The sequence below is a fragment of the Rana temporaria genome, chromosome 8 (genome assembly GCF_905171775.1).
Source record: "Rana temporaria chromosome 8, aRanTem1.1, whole genome shotgun sequence".
In the NCBI taxonomy this organism is placed as follows: Eukaryota; Metazoa; Chordata; class Amphibia; order Anura; family Ranidae; genus Rana; species Rana temporaria.
Genome location: NC_053496.1, coordinates 171016086 through 171033152, shown reverse-complemented (window position 1 = coordinate 171033152; position 17067 = coordinate 171016086). Strand labels below are relative to the sequence as shown.

Below are 17067 nucleotides of genomic sequence, written 5' to 3'. Positions count from 1 at the left end.
TCGGTGTTAGTATGCAATTTGCATACTATACACTGAGCACAATGGGAGCGCCCCCTAGCGGTCATCACTAGAATGCAGCCTAAGATATGCGTGGCATAAGAGCCTTATGCCACGCAGATTTTAGGCTGCAGTCGGCGTTACGATGTTCCTGAATCAGGAGCATTCGTAACGCCGGGGCAAGTAAGCAATTGCGCAGTGTAACCTATGGTTACACAGGCGCAATTGCTTCTTGAATCCGGGCCCCTGTTTCTCCGAAAATAAGCCCTACCCCGAAAATAAGACCTAGCGTGAGTTTCTGGGATGGCTGCAATATAAGCCCTACCCCAAAAATAAGCCCTAGTTAAAGTCCTTGTAAAAACAAGTAATCTGTTCTGTAAAAAGATTATATAATGTGCAGTGTGTCTCCCTTTTGTAACTTTATTGTGGAAAATACCTTATTTACAGCACTGCTGAGTGCTCATGTGACCCGCGGGAGCTCTTCTCCTCTCCTCCCGGCTGTCAGCTGTTTTTTTTTCAATAAAACTTTATTAAGCCCCTACCCACTGCAGTACTCAGAGTGGGGCTGACGTCATTGTGGATCTTGGTCCCTCCCTCTGCAGTATTTGAGCTCCAGCGGGTCACGTGAGCGGCAAGCGGCACTGTAAATAAGGTATTTTCCACAATAATGTTACACAAGGAGACACACTGCACATAATATTATCTTTTTACAGAACGGATTACATCATTTTATAAGGTCTTTAAACAAAGGTTTATTTTTGGGATTACAGAATTTCACAATGCTGACTCCAGAGCAGACAGGGGGAGAATTTTTTTTGTACATACCATAAATAAATAAGACATCCCCTGAAAATAAGCCCTAGTGTGTTTTTTTTAGCCAGAATTAATATAAGACCCGGTCTCATTTTCGGGGAAACACTGGTATATATAAAAAAACGATTCACGATTCAAGTCAAATTCAGTCTAAATGAGGTACGGCAGGCCTTTTTAGCTTGGATTCTGCTCGTCTTGCGAGTCAACACTCGCAAACCGAGTCAGAACTTAAAAAAAAAAAGTTGCTCGCAAATCAAAACGCTCTCAAACCAAGTTACTCTTAAACCGAGGTTCCACTGTACTCGCATAACAAAGCGAGTTTCCCCATTGAAGGCGTGCAATACCGCATGCAGCCGGGGGTGCCGGAGAGCCTCGTAAACGGCCGGAAAGGCCCAAGGACAACTCGGAAAGGCTTGGGAACGTAGTATTTCTGAGTCTTTCCTTGCATTTCCGTTCGGCTCTGGCGCCCCCCCTCCCCACCTCAGGCCAAGCGCGGTACTGCACACTGCTTTGGCCTGAATCCATGCTCGTTTTGCGAGACAACACTCGCAAACCGAGTTAGGAATTTTTAAAATACAGTACTCGTATTGCGAAACGTTCGTTAACCGCGTTACTCGCAATCCGAGGTTCCACTGTATAGCTCCAACATGTTCTGTAGTGCTACAGTGCTGTGCAAGATAAATATTTGCCATGGCCGATCCACGGCTCCGCGCTCCAATGAGCACGGAGAAGTAGAGCATCACTCTCCTCGGGGAGGAGTGAGAACCGAGCCATTGGCGGTGTTTGGTGGCTCGGTTTTCAGTGCAGAGGCTGCACGGCCCTGCCGGAGTAGGTGACACCTATTGCCCAGTACAGTGATGGTGAACTTTGGCACCCCCAGATGTTTTGGAACTACATTTCCCATGATGCTCATGCACTCTGCAGTGTAGCCGAGCATCATGGGAAATGTAGTTCCAAAACATCTGGGGTGCCAAGGTTTGCATCGCTAAATCCTATTAGATGGGGGTTCTGGCTGAATAACCTTGTGTGAACCAAGTGGGGGGCTTTGTTACGGCAGAAAGGGCCCACCTGTCCCCAGACACAGCTGCCTGGCTGATGTTTGTAAAAATGAGCCAGTCCTGGGTCAACTATAAATTCCAAACCCCTTCTGAAGAAGCAACAGATAGAAATTGGTTTTGGGTTGTAGTCTATGGTTCCTTTCACACGTGCGGACCGTTCGTCCGTTTTTTCATACATCCGTTTACGGACTGCAATGCTTTCCAATGGGATAGCGTACGTTAGCGGATGAGCATCCGCTAACGTCCGTTAACATCCGTCTCCGTTAAGCTCCGTTTTTTTGAACGGAAGAAAACCCTATTTTTCTTCCGTCAAAAAAACGGAACGGACGAAAAACGGATGTTAGCGGACGATCCGTTTAACATCCGATCCGCTAACATTCGTTTTTCATCAAAATATGTAATAAAAATAAAGTTCTAACAAAAAAAAAAACGGATGACAACTGATGAAAAACGGATGACAACTGATGAAAAACGGATGACAACTGATGAAAAACGGATGTAAAACGGATCAACTGATGATAAAAAACTGATCTAAAAAACGTTCCGCACGTGTGAAAGGACCCTTAATCTAATCCTAATGAAAGCTTGTGTCGGCATGACCAAAAAGTACTTGTGGTCAGTAAAATGGGTGATGTCTGACTCCATGTGGCACTCTTCCCCCTTTGCTATGTTTTAGACATAAAAGGGTCTTGGGCTACACTGTAGAGAAAGTGGGAGTAAAATATTAACCTCCAGCATTGGTGTCAGCAATATTAACCTCCAGCATTGGTGTCAGCAATATTAACCTCCAGCATTGGTTTCAGCAATATTAACCCCCAGCATTGGGGTCAGCAATATTAACCCCCAGCATTGGGGTCAGCAATATTAACCCCCAGCATTGGGGTCAGCAATATTAACCCCCAGCATTGGGGTCAGCAATATTAACCCTCAGCATTGGGGTCAGCAATATTAACCCCCAGCCTTGGGGTCAGCAATATTAACCCCCAGCCTTGGGGTCAGCAATATTAACCCCCAGCATTGGGGTCAGCAATAATAACCCCCAGCATTGGTGTCAGCAATAATAACCCCCAGCATTGGTGTCAGCAATATTAACCCCCAGCATTGGGGTCAGCAATATTAACCCCCAGCATTGGGGTCAGCAATAACCCCCAGCATTGGGGTCAGCAATATTAACCCCCAGCATTGGGGTCAGCAATAACCCCCAGCATTGGGGTCAGCAATATTAACCCCCAGCAATGGGGTCAGCAATAACCTCCAGCGTTGGTGTAATTTGACACAATAATAACCCCCAGCATTGGGGTCAGCAATAATAACCTCCAGCATTGGGGTCAGCAATAATAACCTCCAGCATTGGGGTCAGCAATAATAACCCCCAGCATTGGTGTCAGTGGATGCAATAAAACCCTAAGCATCAGTGTAAGTAAGAGCAATAAAAACACCCAGCATTTGTGTCCATGCAGGCAACAATAAACCTCAGCATTGGTGTCAGTTGGATTAATAGTAACTCCTAGCATTGGTGTCAGTCGAAGCAATAACTCCCAGTATTGGGGTCAGTGCACACAATAATAACCTCCAGCACTGGTGTCATTGGGAGCAAGATTAACCCCAGAATTTGTGTCGGTAATAATAACCCCCAGCATTGGTGTCAGTGGAAACAATAACAAACCTCAGCATTGGTTTCAGCAATAATAACCCCCAGTTTTGGGGTCAGTAATAATAACCCCCAGCACTGGTGTCAGTGGAAACAATAGTAACCCCCTGCATTGGTGTCAGTGGAAGCCATAAAAAAAACTCTAATTTAGTATAATTAATAATACCCTCCAGCATTGGTGTCAGTGGAAACAATAACCCCCAGCATTGGTGTCAGTGGAAACAATAATAAACCCTCTAATTTAGTATAATTAATAATAACCCCCAACATTGGTGTCAGTGGAAGCAATAACAACCCTAAGCATTGGTGTCAGTGAGAGTAATAATAAACCCCCCAGCATTGGTGTCAGTGAGAGCAATAACTCCCAGCATTGGTGTCAGTGGAAAAAAACAGCATTGGTGTCAGTGATAATAATAAACCCCAGCATTGGTGTCAGTGAAAGCCATAATAAACCCTCTAATTTAGTATAATTAATAATACCCTCCAGCATTGGTGTCAGTGAAAGCAATAATAACCCTATAGCATTGGTGTCAGGGAGAGCAATAATAACCCCCGGCATTGGTGTCAGTGGGATTATTAGTAACTCCTGGCATAGGTGTCAGTTGAAGCAATAACTCCCAGTATTGGTGTCAGCGCACACAATAATAACCCCCAGTATTGGTGTCAGTAGAAGAAATAATAACCCCCAGTATTGGTTACATATGGAGCAAATTTTCACCAATGTATTGGTGTCAGCGGGAGCAAAAATTCCCAGCATCAGTGAACACAATAATAACCCCTAGTATTGGTGTCAGTGGATACAATAATGCCCTGTACACACGATGGGAATTTCCGATGGGATAAAATTAGATGGAATTTTCCGTCGGAATTCCGTTCAAGCTGTCTTGCATACACACTGTCAGACCAAATTCCGACCGTCCAAAACGCGGTGACGTAAAACACTACGACGAGCCGAGAGAGATTAAGTTCAACGCCTCCGAGCATGCGTCGACTTGATTCTGAGCATGCATGTTTTCTTCTCAGTCAGAGTTTGACACGATCGGAATTTCCGAAAGAAATAAAACATGTTCAAATTTCTAAACCGGAAAAAGTCCGATGGGGCCCACACACGGTCGAAATATCCGATGAAAAAATCATGTCTGACTTTTTTCATCGGAAAGGCATTACTCCTTCTTGGTGGTCCATGTTTACTTACCCAATCACCCGTTCCCACACCAATGGGGAAATAGGGCATGGGCAATTATGACGGTTAAGGTAATGTGTGCTAGAGGTTATACGCTCAAAAATGGTATCTACATCCCAAAATGACTATGTATATGGAAATAATTGAGGCAATACAGACTTCCATTGTACCACCAGAGACAGGGCCGCCATCAGGAATTATGGGGCCCCTTACACAGCTTCAGTCATGGGCCCCCTGGAGCAGAGAACCGGGGGGGGGGGGGCTGGCATCTGAAATTGAAATTGAGAAGCGGGAGGGGGAGGGGCTGCCGTCTGAAATTGAAATTGAGAAGCGGGAGGGGGAGGGGCTGCCGTCTGAAATTGAGAAGCGGGAGGGGGAGGGGCTGCCGTCTGAAATTGAAATTGAGAAGCGGGAGGGGGAGGGGCTGCCGTCTGAAATTGAAATTGAGAAGCGGGAGGGGGGGGCTGCCGTCTGAAATTGAAATTGAGAAGCGGGAGGGGGGGGCTGCCGTCTGAAATTGAAATTGAGAAGCGGGAGGGGGGGCTGCCGTCTGAAATTGAAATTGAGAAGCGGAGGGGGAGGGGCTGCCGTCTGAAATTGAAATTGAGAAGCGGGAGGGGGGGGCTGCCGTCTGAAATTGAAATTGAGAAGCGGGAGGGGGAGGGGCTGCCGTCTGAAATTGAAATTGAGAAGCGGGAGGGGGGGGGGGCTGCCGTCTGAAATTGAAATTGAGAAGCGGGAGGGGGGGGCTGCCGTCTGAAATTGAAATTGAGAAGCGGAGGGGGAGGGGCTGCCGTCTGAAATTGAAATTGAGAAGCGGGAGGGGGGGGCTGCCGTCTGAAATTGAAATTGAGAAGCGGAGGGGGAGGGGCTGCCGTCTGAAATTGAAATTGAGAAGCGGGAGGGGGGGGCTGCCGTCTGAAATTGAAAAGCGGAGGGGGAGGGGCTGCCGTCTGAAATTGAAATTGAGAAGCGGAGGGGGAGGGGCTGCCGTCTGAAATTGAAATTGAGAAGCGGGAGGGGGGGGCTGCCGTCTGAAATTGAAATTGAGAAGCGGGAGGGGGGGGGGCTGCCGTCTGAAATTGAAATTGAGAAGCGGGAGGGGGGGGCTGCCGTCTGAAATTGAAATTGAGAAGCGGGAGGGGGGGGGGCTGCCGTCTGAAATTGAAATTGAGAAGCGGGAGGGGGAGGGGCTGCCGTCTGAAATTGAAATTGAGAAGCGGGAGGGGGAGGGGCTGCCGTCTGAAATTGAAATTGAGAAGCGGGAGGGGAGGGGCTGCCGTCTGAAATTGAAATTGAGAAGCGGGAGGGGGGGGCTGCCGTCTGAAATTGAAATTGAGAAGCGGGAGGGGGGGGGGGCTGCCGTCTGAAATTGAAATTGAGAAGCGGAGGGGGGCCCTTATCAAATTATTAATAAAAATAATAAATGTAAAAAAAAAAATTATAAAAAAATATATAAAATAAAGAAATAAACATTTATAATAAAAAAAAGGGGGGGGGGGGTTGCCATCCAGGGCCCTGGGGACCTCTGGGCGCTTTAATAAAAAAATAAAAAACATTTATAAAAAAATAAAAAAAAGGGGGTTTGCCACATGGGGCCCTGGAGACCTTATGAAATAAAATAATATAAAAAAAAAAAGAATTTATAAAAAAAAGGGGGGTTGCCATTCCGGGCCCCTGGGGATCTCCGGGCCCCTGGGGACCCCTGTACCCCTAAGGAAAAAAAATTGGCCCTTTAATAAAAAATATATATATTAGAAAAAATAAATATTTTTTATAAAAAATAAATAAAAAAAAGGGGGGTTGCCATCCGGGGCCCTTCGGACCCCTGGGGACCTCCGGACCTCTAAAAAAAAAAAAAATGGCCCTTTAATAAAAAATTAAATAAAAATATATTAAAAAAAAATATAGATTTTTTATAAAAAATAAATAAAAAAAGGGGAGTTGTCATCTGGGGCCATTTTTTTTTTAAAGGGGGTTGCCATCCGGGCCCCTGCTGGCCCGGGGGCCCGCTACAACAGGGCCAGTTGTACTGGCTTATCAGCGGCCCTGACCATAGACATCACATCCGTTCATAAAGGTTTAAAAGCAATATCTTTTATTACAAAAAGTATATAAAATTCTGGTGATCAAGCCTCGCCCCTTTTTTCTGGGTGTAGCTTTCAGACAAATGTCCTCTGGGTGTTCTGTACGGGCCGTTATTAGGTCATCATATCCTCCCTGAATATGTTACCAGGCCCATCTCAGGCAAAGTTCCACCTGATTGGTCCCCCCAGATACTCGCTTTCTCCTCGCCTCCCCCTTTGCCTGCAGGCGTATTAGGACTAATCCTTGTGTACGCTCTACAGTGCTTTGGAAAAAGTATTCACACCCCTTGAAATTTTCCACATGTTGTCATGTTACAGACAAAAACGTAAATGTATTTTATTGGGATTTTATGGGATAGACCAACACAAAGTGGCACAAAATTGTGAAGTGGAAGGAAAACAATAAATGTTTTTTACATTTTTTTTTACAAAGAAAAAGTGTGGTGTGCATTTGTATGGCGCCCCCCCGGAGTCAGTACTTTGTAGAACCACCTTTCAGTGCAATTACAGTTGCAAGTCTTTTTGGGGACGTCTCTACCAGCTTTGCCCATCTAGAGAGGGACATTTCTGCCCATTCTTCTTTGTAAAATAGCTCAAGCTCTGTCAGATTGGATGGAGAGCGTCTGTGAACAGCAATTTTCACAGATTCTCAATGGGATTTAGGTCTGGACTGTGACTGGGCCATTCTAACACATGAATATGCTTTGATCTAAACCATTCCATTGTAGCTCTGGCTGTATGTTTAGGGTCATTGTCCTGCTGGAAGGTGAATCCCTGCCCAGTCTTAAGTCTTTTGCAGATTTGAACAGGTTTTCTTTTAAGATTGCCCAGTATTTGGCTCCATCCATCTTGCCATCAACTCTGATCAGCTTCCCTGTCCCTGCTAAAGAAAAGCATCCCCGCATCATGATCCTGCCACCACCATGTTTCACGGTGTGGATGGTGTGTTCAGGGTGATGTTTAGTGTTAGTTTTTTCTGGCACATAGGCCCGGATTCACAAAGCACTTACGCCGACGTATAACAAGATATGCAGACGTAAGTGCAAATTTGCACCGTCGTAATTGTGCGCCGGACCCACAAACTAAGATGCGCCTAAAAACAGGCTTCATCCCGCTGATGTAACTTGCCTACGCCGGCGTAGGGTGGGCACACATTTAGGCTGGACGCATGGTGGCGCTCCCATTGATTAGCCATTCAAATATGCAAATAAGTGAAATACGGCGATTCACGAACATACGTGCACCCGACGCAGTGCGCGTAAGTTCTACGTCTGGCGTAAAGTTATTCCCCATAAAGGAGGTGTAACCCAGTAGCAGACATACAAAGGTCTGCACCAGGGAACACAAGACGGCGTATTTTCCGTTGGACGTGTCTGGCTGGGCGTAGGTTACGTTCACGCCGTACGCAGTGATCCGGCGCGGTATAGGCAGTTGTTCCGACGTGGTTGTGAGCATGCGCAGGGGGATACGTCCATGTCTTGGCGCATGCGCAGTTCGTGATACGTATCTGTCTGGCGCTCGGACCATCATTTGCATGGGGTCACGCCTCATTTGCATGGCTCACGCCCACTTCCACCTACGCCGGCGTATGCCTTCGAAACCCAGCGCAGCGTAGGGAGCACTGGCTTGGTGAATTACATGCTTGCCTCTCTGCGCTGCGTTGGCGTAGCGTACATTGTTTGCGTTACGGCGGCGTAATGTGCGCCCGCTCTCTGTTGTATCCGGGCCATAGAGTTTTGCTTTTGGGACAAAAAGTAAAACTTTGGTCTCATCTGACCAGAGCACCTTCCTTCACATGTTTGCTGTGTCCCCCACATGGTTTCTCACAAACTGCCAAACTCATGGCTTTCTTTCAACAATGTCTTTCTTCTTGCCACTCTTCCATAAAGGCCAGATTTGTGGAGTGCACGACTAATGCCCCGTACACACAATCAGATTTTCCGTCGGAAAAACCTTGGATGTTTTTTCCGACAGAATTCCGCTCAAGCTTGGCTTGCATACACATGGTTACACAAAAGTTCTCTGAATTTTCGACGGTCAAGAACGTGCTGACGTACAACACTACGACGAGCCGAGAAAATTAAGTTCAATGCTTCCGAGCATGCGTCGAACTGATGATCGGATTTTCTGATAGGAATCTTTTCCGTTGGAAAAGTTGAGAACCAGCTCTCAATCTTTCAAAAGTCCGATGGAGCATACACAAGGTCGGAATTCCCGTTCAAAAGCTCACATCGGACTTTTGCGGTCGGAATTTCTCATCATGTGTATGGGGCATAATAGTTATCCTCCAGAGTTTCCATGGACCTCTTGGCTGCTTCTCTGATGAATGCTCTCCTTGCCCAGCTTAGGTGGACGGCCATGTCTTGGTAGGTTTGCAGTTGTGCCATACTCTTTCCATTTTCGGAAGATGGATTGAACAGAAGCTCCGTGAGATGCTCAAAGCTTGAGATATTTTTTTTTATAACCTAACCCTGCTTTAAACTTCGCTACAACTTTATCCCTGACCCGTCTGGTGCTTTCCTTGGCCTTCACGATGCTGTGTGTTCACTAAGGTTCTCTAACCAACCTCTGAGGGCTTCACAGAACAGCTGTATTTATACTGAAATTAAATAACCCACAGGGGAACTTTATTTACTCAGGGGAACTTTATTTACTAATTAGGTGACTTCTGAAGCAAATTGGTTCCACTAGATTTTAGTTAGGGGTATCGGAGTAAAGAGGGCTGAATACAAATGCACGCCACGCTTTTCAGATATTTCTTTGTAAAAAAAATTGTGAACACCATTAATCATTTTTCTTCCACTTGACATTTATGTGCCACTTTGTGTTGGTCTATCACTAGGGGTGCAACGGATCAAAAAACTCACGGTTCGGATCGTTCCTCGGATCAGGAGTCACGGATCGGATCATTTTTCAGGTCATCAAAAAAAAAAAAATTCTCCCCCACTGTAATATCCACATTCCCCCCCCCCCCACTGTAATATCCACTTCTCCACCCCCTTCTCGGTGAAGACAGACCCCCTCCCCCTTGTCAGTGCAGACAGACCCCCTCCCCCCTTGTCGGTGCAGACAGAGCCCCCTTGTCGGTGCAGACAGACCCCCCCCTTGTCGGTGCAGACAGACCCCCCCCTTGTCGGTGCAGACAGACCCCCCCCCTTGTCGGTGCAGACAGACCCCCCCCCTTGTCGGTGCAGACAGATCCCCCCCCTTGTCGGTGCAGACAGATCCCCCCCTTGTCGGTGCAGACAGATCCCCCCCTTGTCGGTGCAGACAGATCCCCCCCTTGTCGGTGCAGACAGATCCCCCCCTTGTCGGTGCAGACAGACCCCCCTTGTCGGTGCAGACAGACCCCCCCCCTTGTCGGTGCAGACAGATCCCCCCCTTGTCGGTGCAGACAGACCCCCCTTGTCGGTGCAGACAGACACCCCCAGTAGTAGGACTCCCGGTGTGTGTAGCGGTGTGTCCCACGGGTGCGGGCTCCTCCTCCTCCGTGAGTGTAAACAGAGGAGGGCCGCCGCCGGGTGTACCAAGATGGGCGCGGCTCTGGAAGCTAGGCCGAAGCCGCGGCCTTTCCTAATGTTATGGCCGCGGCTCCGGCCATAATATTAGGAAAGGCCGCGGCTTCGGCCTAGCTCCGGAGCCGCGGCCATAACATTAGGAAAGCCCGCGGCTTCGGCCTAGCTCCGGAGCCGCGGCAATCCGCGGATCACAGTGTGTGCCGATCCGAAGGGGGTGACCCGTTCGGATCACGGATCAACTGTGATCCGTTGCGCCACTATCTATCACATATAATCCCAATAAAATACATTTACGTTTTGGGTTGTAACATGACAAAATGTGGAAAATTTCAAAGGGGTGTGAATACTTTTTCAAAGCATTGCATGTTGGACCAAATGAATTATTGGCAATCAGACAATCCACTTCATCAGGAAGATGAAATCTGCACAGAATTCAGTTCCTGCGTTTTCTTTCGGTGTACAGCAAGATGGCGACGTAAAGTGGAACTCTGAGCAAAGTTCCTGCCACATTCGGGACACTGATAAGGTTTTTCTCCGGTGTGAACCCTTTGGTGTAACATAAGGAGCGCGTTGCTGGAAAAGAACTTCTCGCACTCTGGGCATCCGAAGGGCTTCTCCCCCGTGTGGACCCGCTCGTGGACGATTAAGGTCTCCTTATCCCGACAGGCCTTCCCACAGTGGGCGCACCTCAGTGCCTCGTCGGTGTGCGATCGTTGATGGGCGTCCAGCTTGTACTTGGCGGCGAATCGTTTCCCACAGTCGGGACACTCATAAGGCCTGTCTCCCGTGTGGCTCCTCTGATGGATGTCAAGCTGCCCTTTCCACAGGAAGCCTTTCCCACACTCAGAACACTTGAAGGGTTTGTCTCCAGCGTGGATCCTCCTGTGCTGGCTGAGGTGCCCGTTGGTCCGGAAGCAGGCCCCGCACTCTGAGCACCTGAACGGCTTCTCGCCCGTGTGGGTCCGTGAGTGCGTGACGAGGTGGGAGTTGGCGGCAAAGCACTTCCCACACTCTGGACAAGGGAATGGCCTCTCTCCCCGGTGCCTTCGTAAATGGGCGGAGAGTTCGGAGTTCTGGATAAATTGCTTATCGCACTCAGGGCACTGGAAAGGCTTCTCCCCGGAATGGTTCTTAAAGTGCGTCTGAAGGTGGCTCCTCCTGACGAAGCCTTTGCCACACTCGGTGCACTGGTAAGGTCGCTCCCCCGAGTGCCGCCTCAAGTGCTCAACCAATTGGTACTTCCTCTGGAAAACTTTCCCACACTCCGTACATTCCAATTGTTTCTTTGTGGCCGTGCCACCATTCTGCCCTTCAGTGAGATTGGGAGATTGTCCACCAAGAGCCAACCGTGGCTCCCCGTCTGCCTTGTTTGTAGAAGGCAGCTGGTGAAGTTTAGGTGGCAGAACGTTCTGCATCTTTTTCTTTTTAGCATTGATATTGGAATTTGACAGATGCTTTTCGCATGAGATGGGTTCCTCCTTAATGTATGTGGTTGCAGAGCGTGTGATGGGTGGACAGCCAGGGTGACGGAGTTCTTCCTCAACACATTCTTCCTTAACACAAACAGTTACATATTGCAGGTCGTCGGCATGTGCAGGGGGTTGTTCTTTTTCATTTGAGAGGGGTTCCTCCTTAATATGAGTAGATGGATGATGTGTGGAGAGATCAGGATGGGGGAGAAGGTCTTCACATAAGAGTGGTTCCTCCTTAATTGGGGTGGGAAGAGGTTGTGTATGATGTGTAGAGAGGTCAGGATGGAGGAGATGGTCTTCACATAAGAGGGGTTGCTCCTTAATTGGGGTAGCAAGATGTTGTGTCTGACGTGTGGAGAGGCCAGGATGGGGGAGATGGTCCTCACATAAGAGTGGTTCCTCCTTAATTGGGGTGGGAAGATGTTGTGTTTGTTGTGTAGAAGGGTCAGGATGAGAGAGATGGTCTTCACATAAGAGAGGTTCCTCCTTAATTGGGTTAGGAAGATGTTGTGTTTGATGTGTAGAGGGGTCAGGATGAGAGAGATGGTCTTCACATAAGAGCGGTTCCTCCTTAATTGGGTTAGGAAGATGTGTAGAGGGATCAGGACGGGGGAGATGGTCTTCACATAAGAGGGGTTCCTCCTTAATTGGGTTAGGAAGATGTTGTGTTTGATGTGTAGAGGGGTCAGGACGGGGGAGATGGTCTTCACATAAGAGGGGTTCCTCCTTGATTGGTGTAAGAAGATGCTTCGTAAGGCATGTAGAGGGGTCAGGACGGGGGAGATGGTCTTCACATAAGAGGGGTTCCTCCTTCATTGGTGTAAGAAGATGCTTCGTAAGGCATGTAGTTGGGTCAGGATGGGGGAGACGGTCCTTACATAAGAGGGGTTGCTCCTTAATTGGGTTAGGAAGATGTTGTGTTTGATGTGTAGAGGGGTCAGGATGAGAGAGATGGTCTTCACATAAGAGGGGTTTCTCCTTGATTGGGTTAGGAAGATGTTGTGTTTGATGTGTAGTGGGGTCAGGATGGGGGAGACGGTCCTCACATAAGAGGGGTTCCTCCTTAATTGGGGTAGGAAGATGTTGTGTTTGACTTGTAGAGAGGCCAGGATGGGGGAGATGGTCTTCACGTGAGAGGGGTTCCTCTTTAATGTACGTGGATATAGACTGTAATGGGGGAGGAGGACAGTCAAGGTGCTGGAGATCTTCCCCATAAGATTCACCCTTAACACAAACAGTTACATATTGCGGATTGTCTATTCCAAGGCAAGTGTCGCCATAGGGGAGGGAGTGTTCTTCATGTAGGGGGGGTTCCGTCTTATTATTCACTAGTGGAGGCTGTGCATGATTGGTGAAGGTGGAGATTTCAGAATGGGGGAGATGTTTCTCACCTAAACTGGGTTCCTCCTTAATATGCATAAATGGAGGTTGCGTATGATTGGCGAGTGTAAAGAAGTCCGGGTGGGGGTGAGGCCCTCCAGGTGAGCAGGGCTCCTCCTTAGTGCAAGATGTACCCCTTATATGTCGTGTCTCCTGGGGTGTCAGACATTGGTCTTTCTGATCCAGTTCTCCGGTCGGAGTTCCCTCTTGGGTCCACCACATTTCTCACAATAATGTCCCTCTTTGGCCGGTGTTCCCAATAAGAAGATGGTGGACTGAATCCAATGAGATTCTGGATGCCTCCACACCTAAAGAGAAGACAGAAAGCTGACGGGTTTAATGTGGACCTGTCACCGCATGAGATTTCACCCAACTGCCCAGACCCCCCCAACCCCCTTGTCCTGCAATACTCACTGCCGAGTCCTGTGTCCCCCATGGTGTACTATGGTTCCACCTTCCACCCTCATGTCACTGCCAAGTCCAGCATAACCCGCCACGTGCCACAGTTCCACCCCGTGTTCTCCGCTACACACCATGGTTCCATCCTCCAATTCTTACGTCACTGCTTAGTCCTGTGCTCCCTGCCACGTGCCATGGTTCCTTCCTCCAACCAGAGTCCTGCGTCTCCCGCCACGTGCCATGGTTCCTTCCTCCAACCAGAGTCCTGCGTCCTCCGCCACGTGCCATGGTTCCTCTAACCCCTATGTCACTGCTGAGTCCTGTGTCCCCTGCCATGTTCCATGTTTCCCTCCTCCGACCCCTATGAGTAAGCACTGATTGATAGTGCGAAACGTCAGCTGTATGCCCGTCTTTGCTGTGATGTACGGTGTTTGATAACTTTTATCAATAAAAGGCAACCGAGAAGGTTTTTCCAGAGTGCGGCTGTCCAAACATTTCTTTCTACAATCGACCCCTATGTCATTGCTGGGTCCTGGATCCCCGCCACGTGCAATGGTGCCTTCTTCCAATCCCTACATCACAACCGAGTCCTGTGTACCCCACCATGTGCCATGGTTACTTCCTCCAACCTGAGTCCTGCATTCTCAGCCACGTGCCATGGTTCTTTTCTCCAACCTGAGTCCTGCGTCCCCCACTATGTGCCATTGTTCCTTCTTCTGACCCCTATCTGATTGCTGAGTCCTGCGTACCCTGCCACATGCCATGGTTCCTTCCTCCAACCTGAGTCCTGCGTACCCATCATGTGCCATGGTTCCTTCTTCCAACCTGAGTCCTGCGTACCCATCATGTGCCATGTTTCCTTCTTCCGAATTCTGCATCCCCTGGCATGGTTCCTACCTCTGCCCCCTTTATCACTGCTGAGTCCTGCATCCCCCACAATGTGCCATGGTTCCTTCCTCCAACCTGAGTCCTGCGTACCCATCATGTGCCATGGTTCCTTCTTCCGAATTCTGCATCCCCTGGCATGGTTCCTACCTCTGCCCCCTTTATCACTGCTGAGTCCTGCATCCCCCACAATGTGCCATTGTTCCTTCCTCCAACCTGAGTCCTGCATCCCCTATCATGTGCCATGGTTCCTTCCTCCAACCTGAGTCCTGCGTCCCCCACTATGTGCCATTGTTCCTTCTTCCGACTCCTATCTCATTGCCGAGTCCTGTGTCCCCTGCCACATGCCATGGTTCCTTACTCCAACCTGAGTCCTGCGTCCCCATCATGTGCCATGGTTCCTTTTTCCAACCTGAGTCCTACATCCCCTGGCATGGTTCCTCCCTCTGACCCCTATGTCACTGCTGAGTCCTGCATCCCCCACCACGTGCCATGGTTCCTTTCTCCAACCCGAGTCCTGCGTCCCCCGTCAGATGCCATGGTTCCTTTTTCTGACCCCTATGTCACTGCTGAGTCCTGCTTTCCCCACCACGTGCCATGGTTCCTTCCCCCAACCTGAGTCCTGCGTCCCCTGGTATGGTTCCTTCCTTTGACCCCCTATGGGACTGCTGAGTCATGCTTTCCCCACCACATGCCATGGTTCCTTCCACTAATGTGAGTCCTGCGTCCCCTGGTATGGTTCCTTCCTTTGACCCCTATGTCACTGCTGAGTCCTGCTTTCCCCACCACGTGCCATGGTTCCTTCCTCCAATGTGAGTCCTGCGTCCCCTGGTATGGTTCCTTCCTTTGACCCCCTATGTCACTGCTGAGTCATGCTTTCCCCACCACATGCCATGGTTCCTTCCACCAATGTGAGTCCTGCGTCCCCTGGCATGGTTACTTCCTGTGACCCCTAGGTCACTGCTGAGTCCTGCGTCCCCTGCCACGTGCCATGGTTCCTTCCTCCAACCTGAGTCCTGCGCCCCCTGGCATGGTTCCTTCCTCTGACCCCTATGTCACTGCTGAGTCCTGCTTTCCCCACCACGTGCCATGGTTCCTTCCTCCAACCTGAGTCCTGCGCCCCCTGGCATGGTTCCTTCCTTTGACCCCTATGTCACTGCTGAGTCCTGCTTTCCCCACCACGTGCCATGGTTCCATGGTTCCTTCCTCCAATGTGAGTCCTGCGTCCCCTTGCATGGTTACTTCCTTTGACCCCTAGGTCACTGCTGAGTCCTGCTTTCCCCACCACGTGCCATGGTTCCTTCCTCCAACCTGAGTCCTGCGCCCCCAGGCATGGTTCCTTCCTCTGACCCCTAGGTCACTGCTGAGTCCTGCGTCCCCTGTCACGTCTCATGGTTCCTTCCTCCAACCTGAGTCCTGCGCCCCCTGGCATGGTTCCTTCCTCTGACCCCTATGTCACTGCTGAGTCCTGCGCCCCCTGGCATGGTTCCTTCCTCTGACCCCTATGCCACTGCTGAGTCCTGCTTTCCCCACCACGTGCCACGGTTCCTTCCTCCAATGTGAGACCTGCGCCCCCTGGCATGGTTACTTCCTCTGACCCCTAGGTCACTGCTGAGTCCTGCGTCCCCTGCCACGTGCCATGGTTCCTTCCTCCAACCTCAGTCCTGTGTCCCCCGCCACATGACATGGTTGCTTCTTCTGACCCCTATATCACTGCTGAGTCCTGCGTCCCCCACTACGTGCCATGGTTCCTTCCTCCAATCCCTATGTGGTGATGTAACGGTTGGAGGAAGAAACCAAGCGGGGGACCAGACAGGATCACTTTAAAGTGTACCTGTCCTCACTTGATAAATCATAGAGATATATCACCTTTAAGGATGAGCTCCGGCGTGTTCGAATGGTACACGTGCAGAGCCGGCCAGGAAGTGTGCACGGCGCTGCGCTAATCACAGCCAGGGAGACATTTCCCAATGCTCGGCTGCAGAGATCGGGAAATGTCTCCCTGGCTGTGATTAGCGCAGCGCCGTGCACACTTCCTGGCGGGCTCTGCACGTGTACCATTCGAACACGCCGGAGCTCATCCTTAATCACCTTACAGGGAGCCGCCGACGTCATTGTTTCTAAAAATCCACTCACGTTCTTTACTTTTTTTCCGTCAGCTGTTCTATACCCTAAAATTTTAGCAGCTCCAGCAACAGCTTCTTGCCCTCTCCGATACCTTCGCCCCGCTGCAGTGCCAGCTTCTCTTGGAGAACCAAGTGACCCCGTTACACAGTCCCATGACCCCCTCCTTCATCTCACATCCTCCTCCACCATATCTCATAATAAGATTATAAGAAGACATTATTACCTCCTCCTCACTGGACACACTCTCCAGCTACCACTACAACACTCTTTTCAGAAAGCTCTCATCGCTGAGCTACAACAAAATGTCCGCCAGAACCACACTGAGGCAGGAATCCTAAAGCTCGGCGGCCATTTTCTTGTAGACCGGAAGTTGTTCTTCTTTTCCTAAAGCGGAGTCTGCATTAGCAGAGCGAAGACAAACCAATAGCACACAGGGTAGAAGGGAATGTGACTGTCTCTCCTCTGACGTTCAGTGGAATTGAATTTCAAAAGTTATC

General features: G+C 49.5%; 1 protein-coding gene across 1 annotated transcript; it reads right to left on the bottom strand.

The window, feature by feature from the left end:
- Positions 1–10599: 10599 nt before the first annotated feature.
- Positions 10600–17041, bottom strand: LOC120909353 (zinc finger protein 16-like). The gene is made up of 2 exons (XM_040321104.1): positions 16794–17041; positions 10600–13467 (listed from the first exon to the last, which is right to left on the bottom strand). Exon 2 carries the CDS (start codon positions 13379–13381, stop codon positions 10715–10717), a length of 2667 nt encoding a protein of 888 aa, XP_040177038.1. The 5' UTR covers positions 13382–13467; positions 16794–17041; the 3' UTR covers positions 10600–10714.
- Positions 17042–17067: the final 26 nt, after the last annotated feature.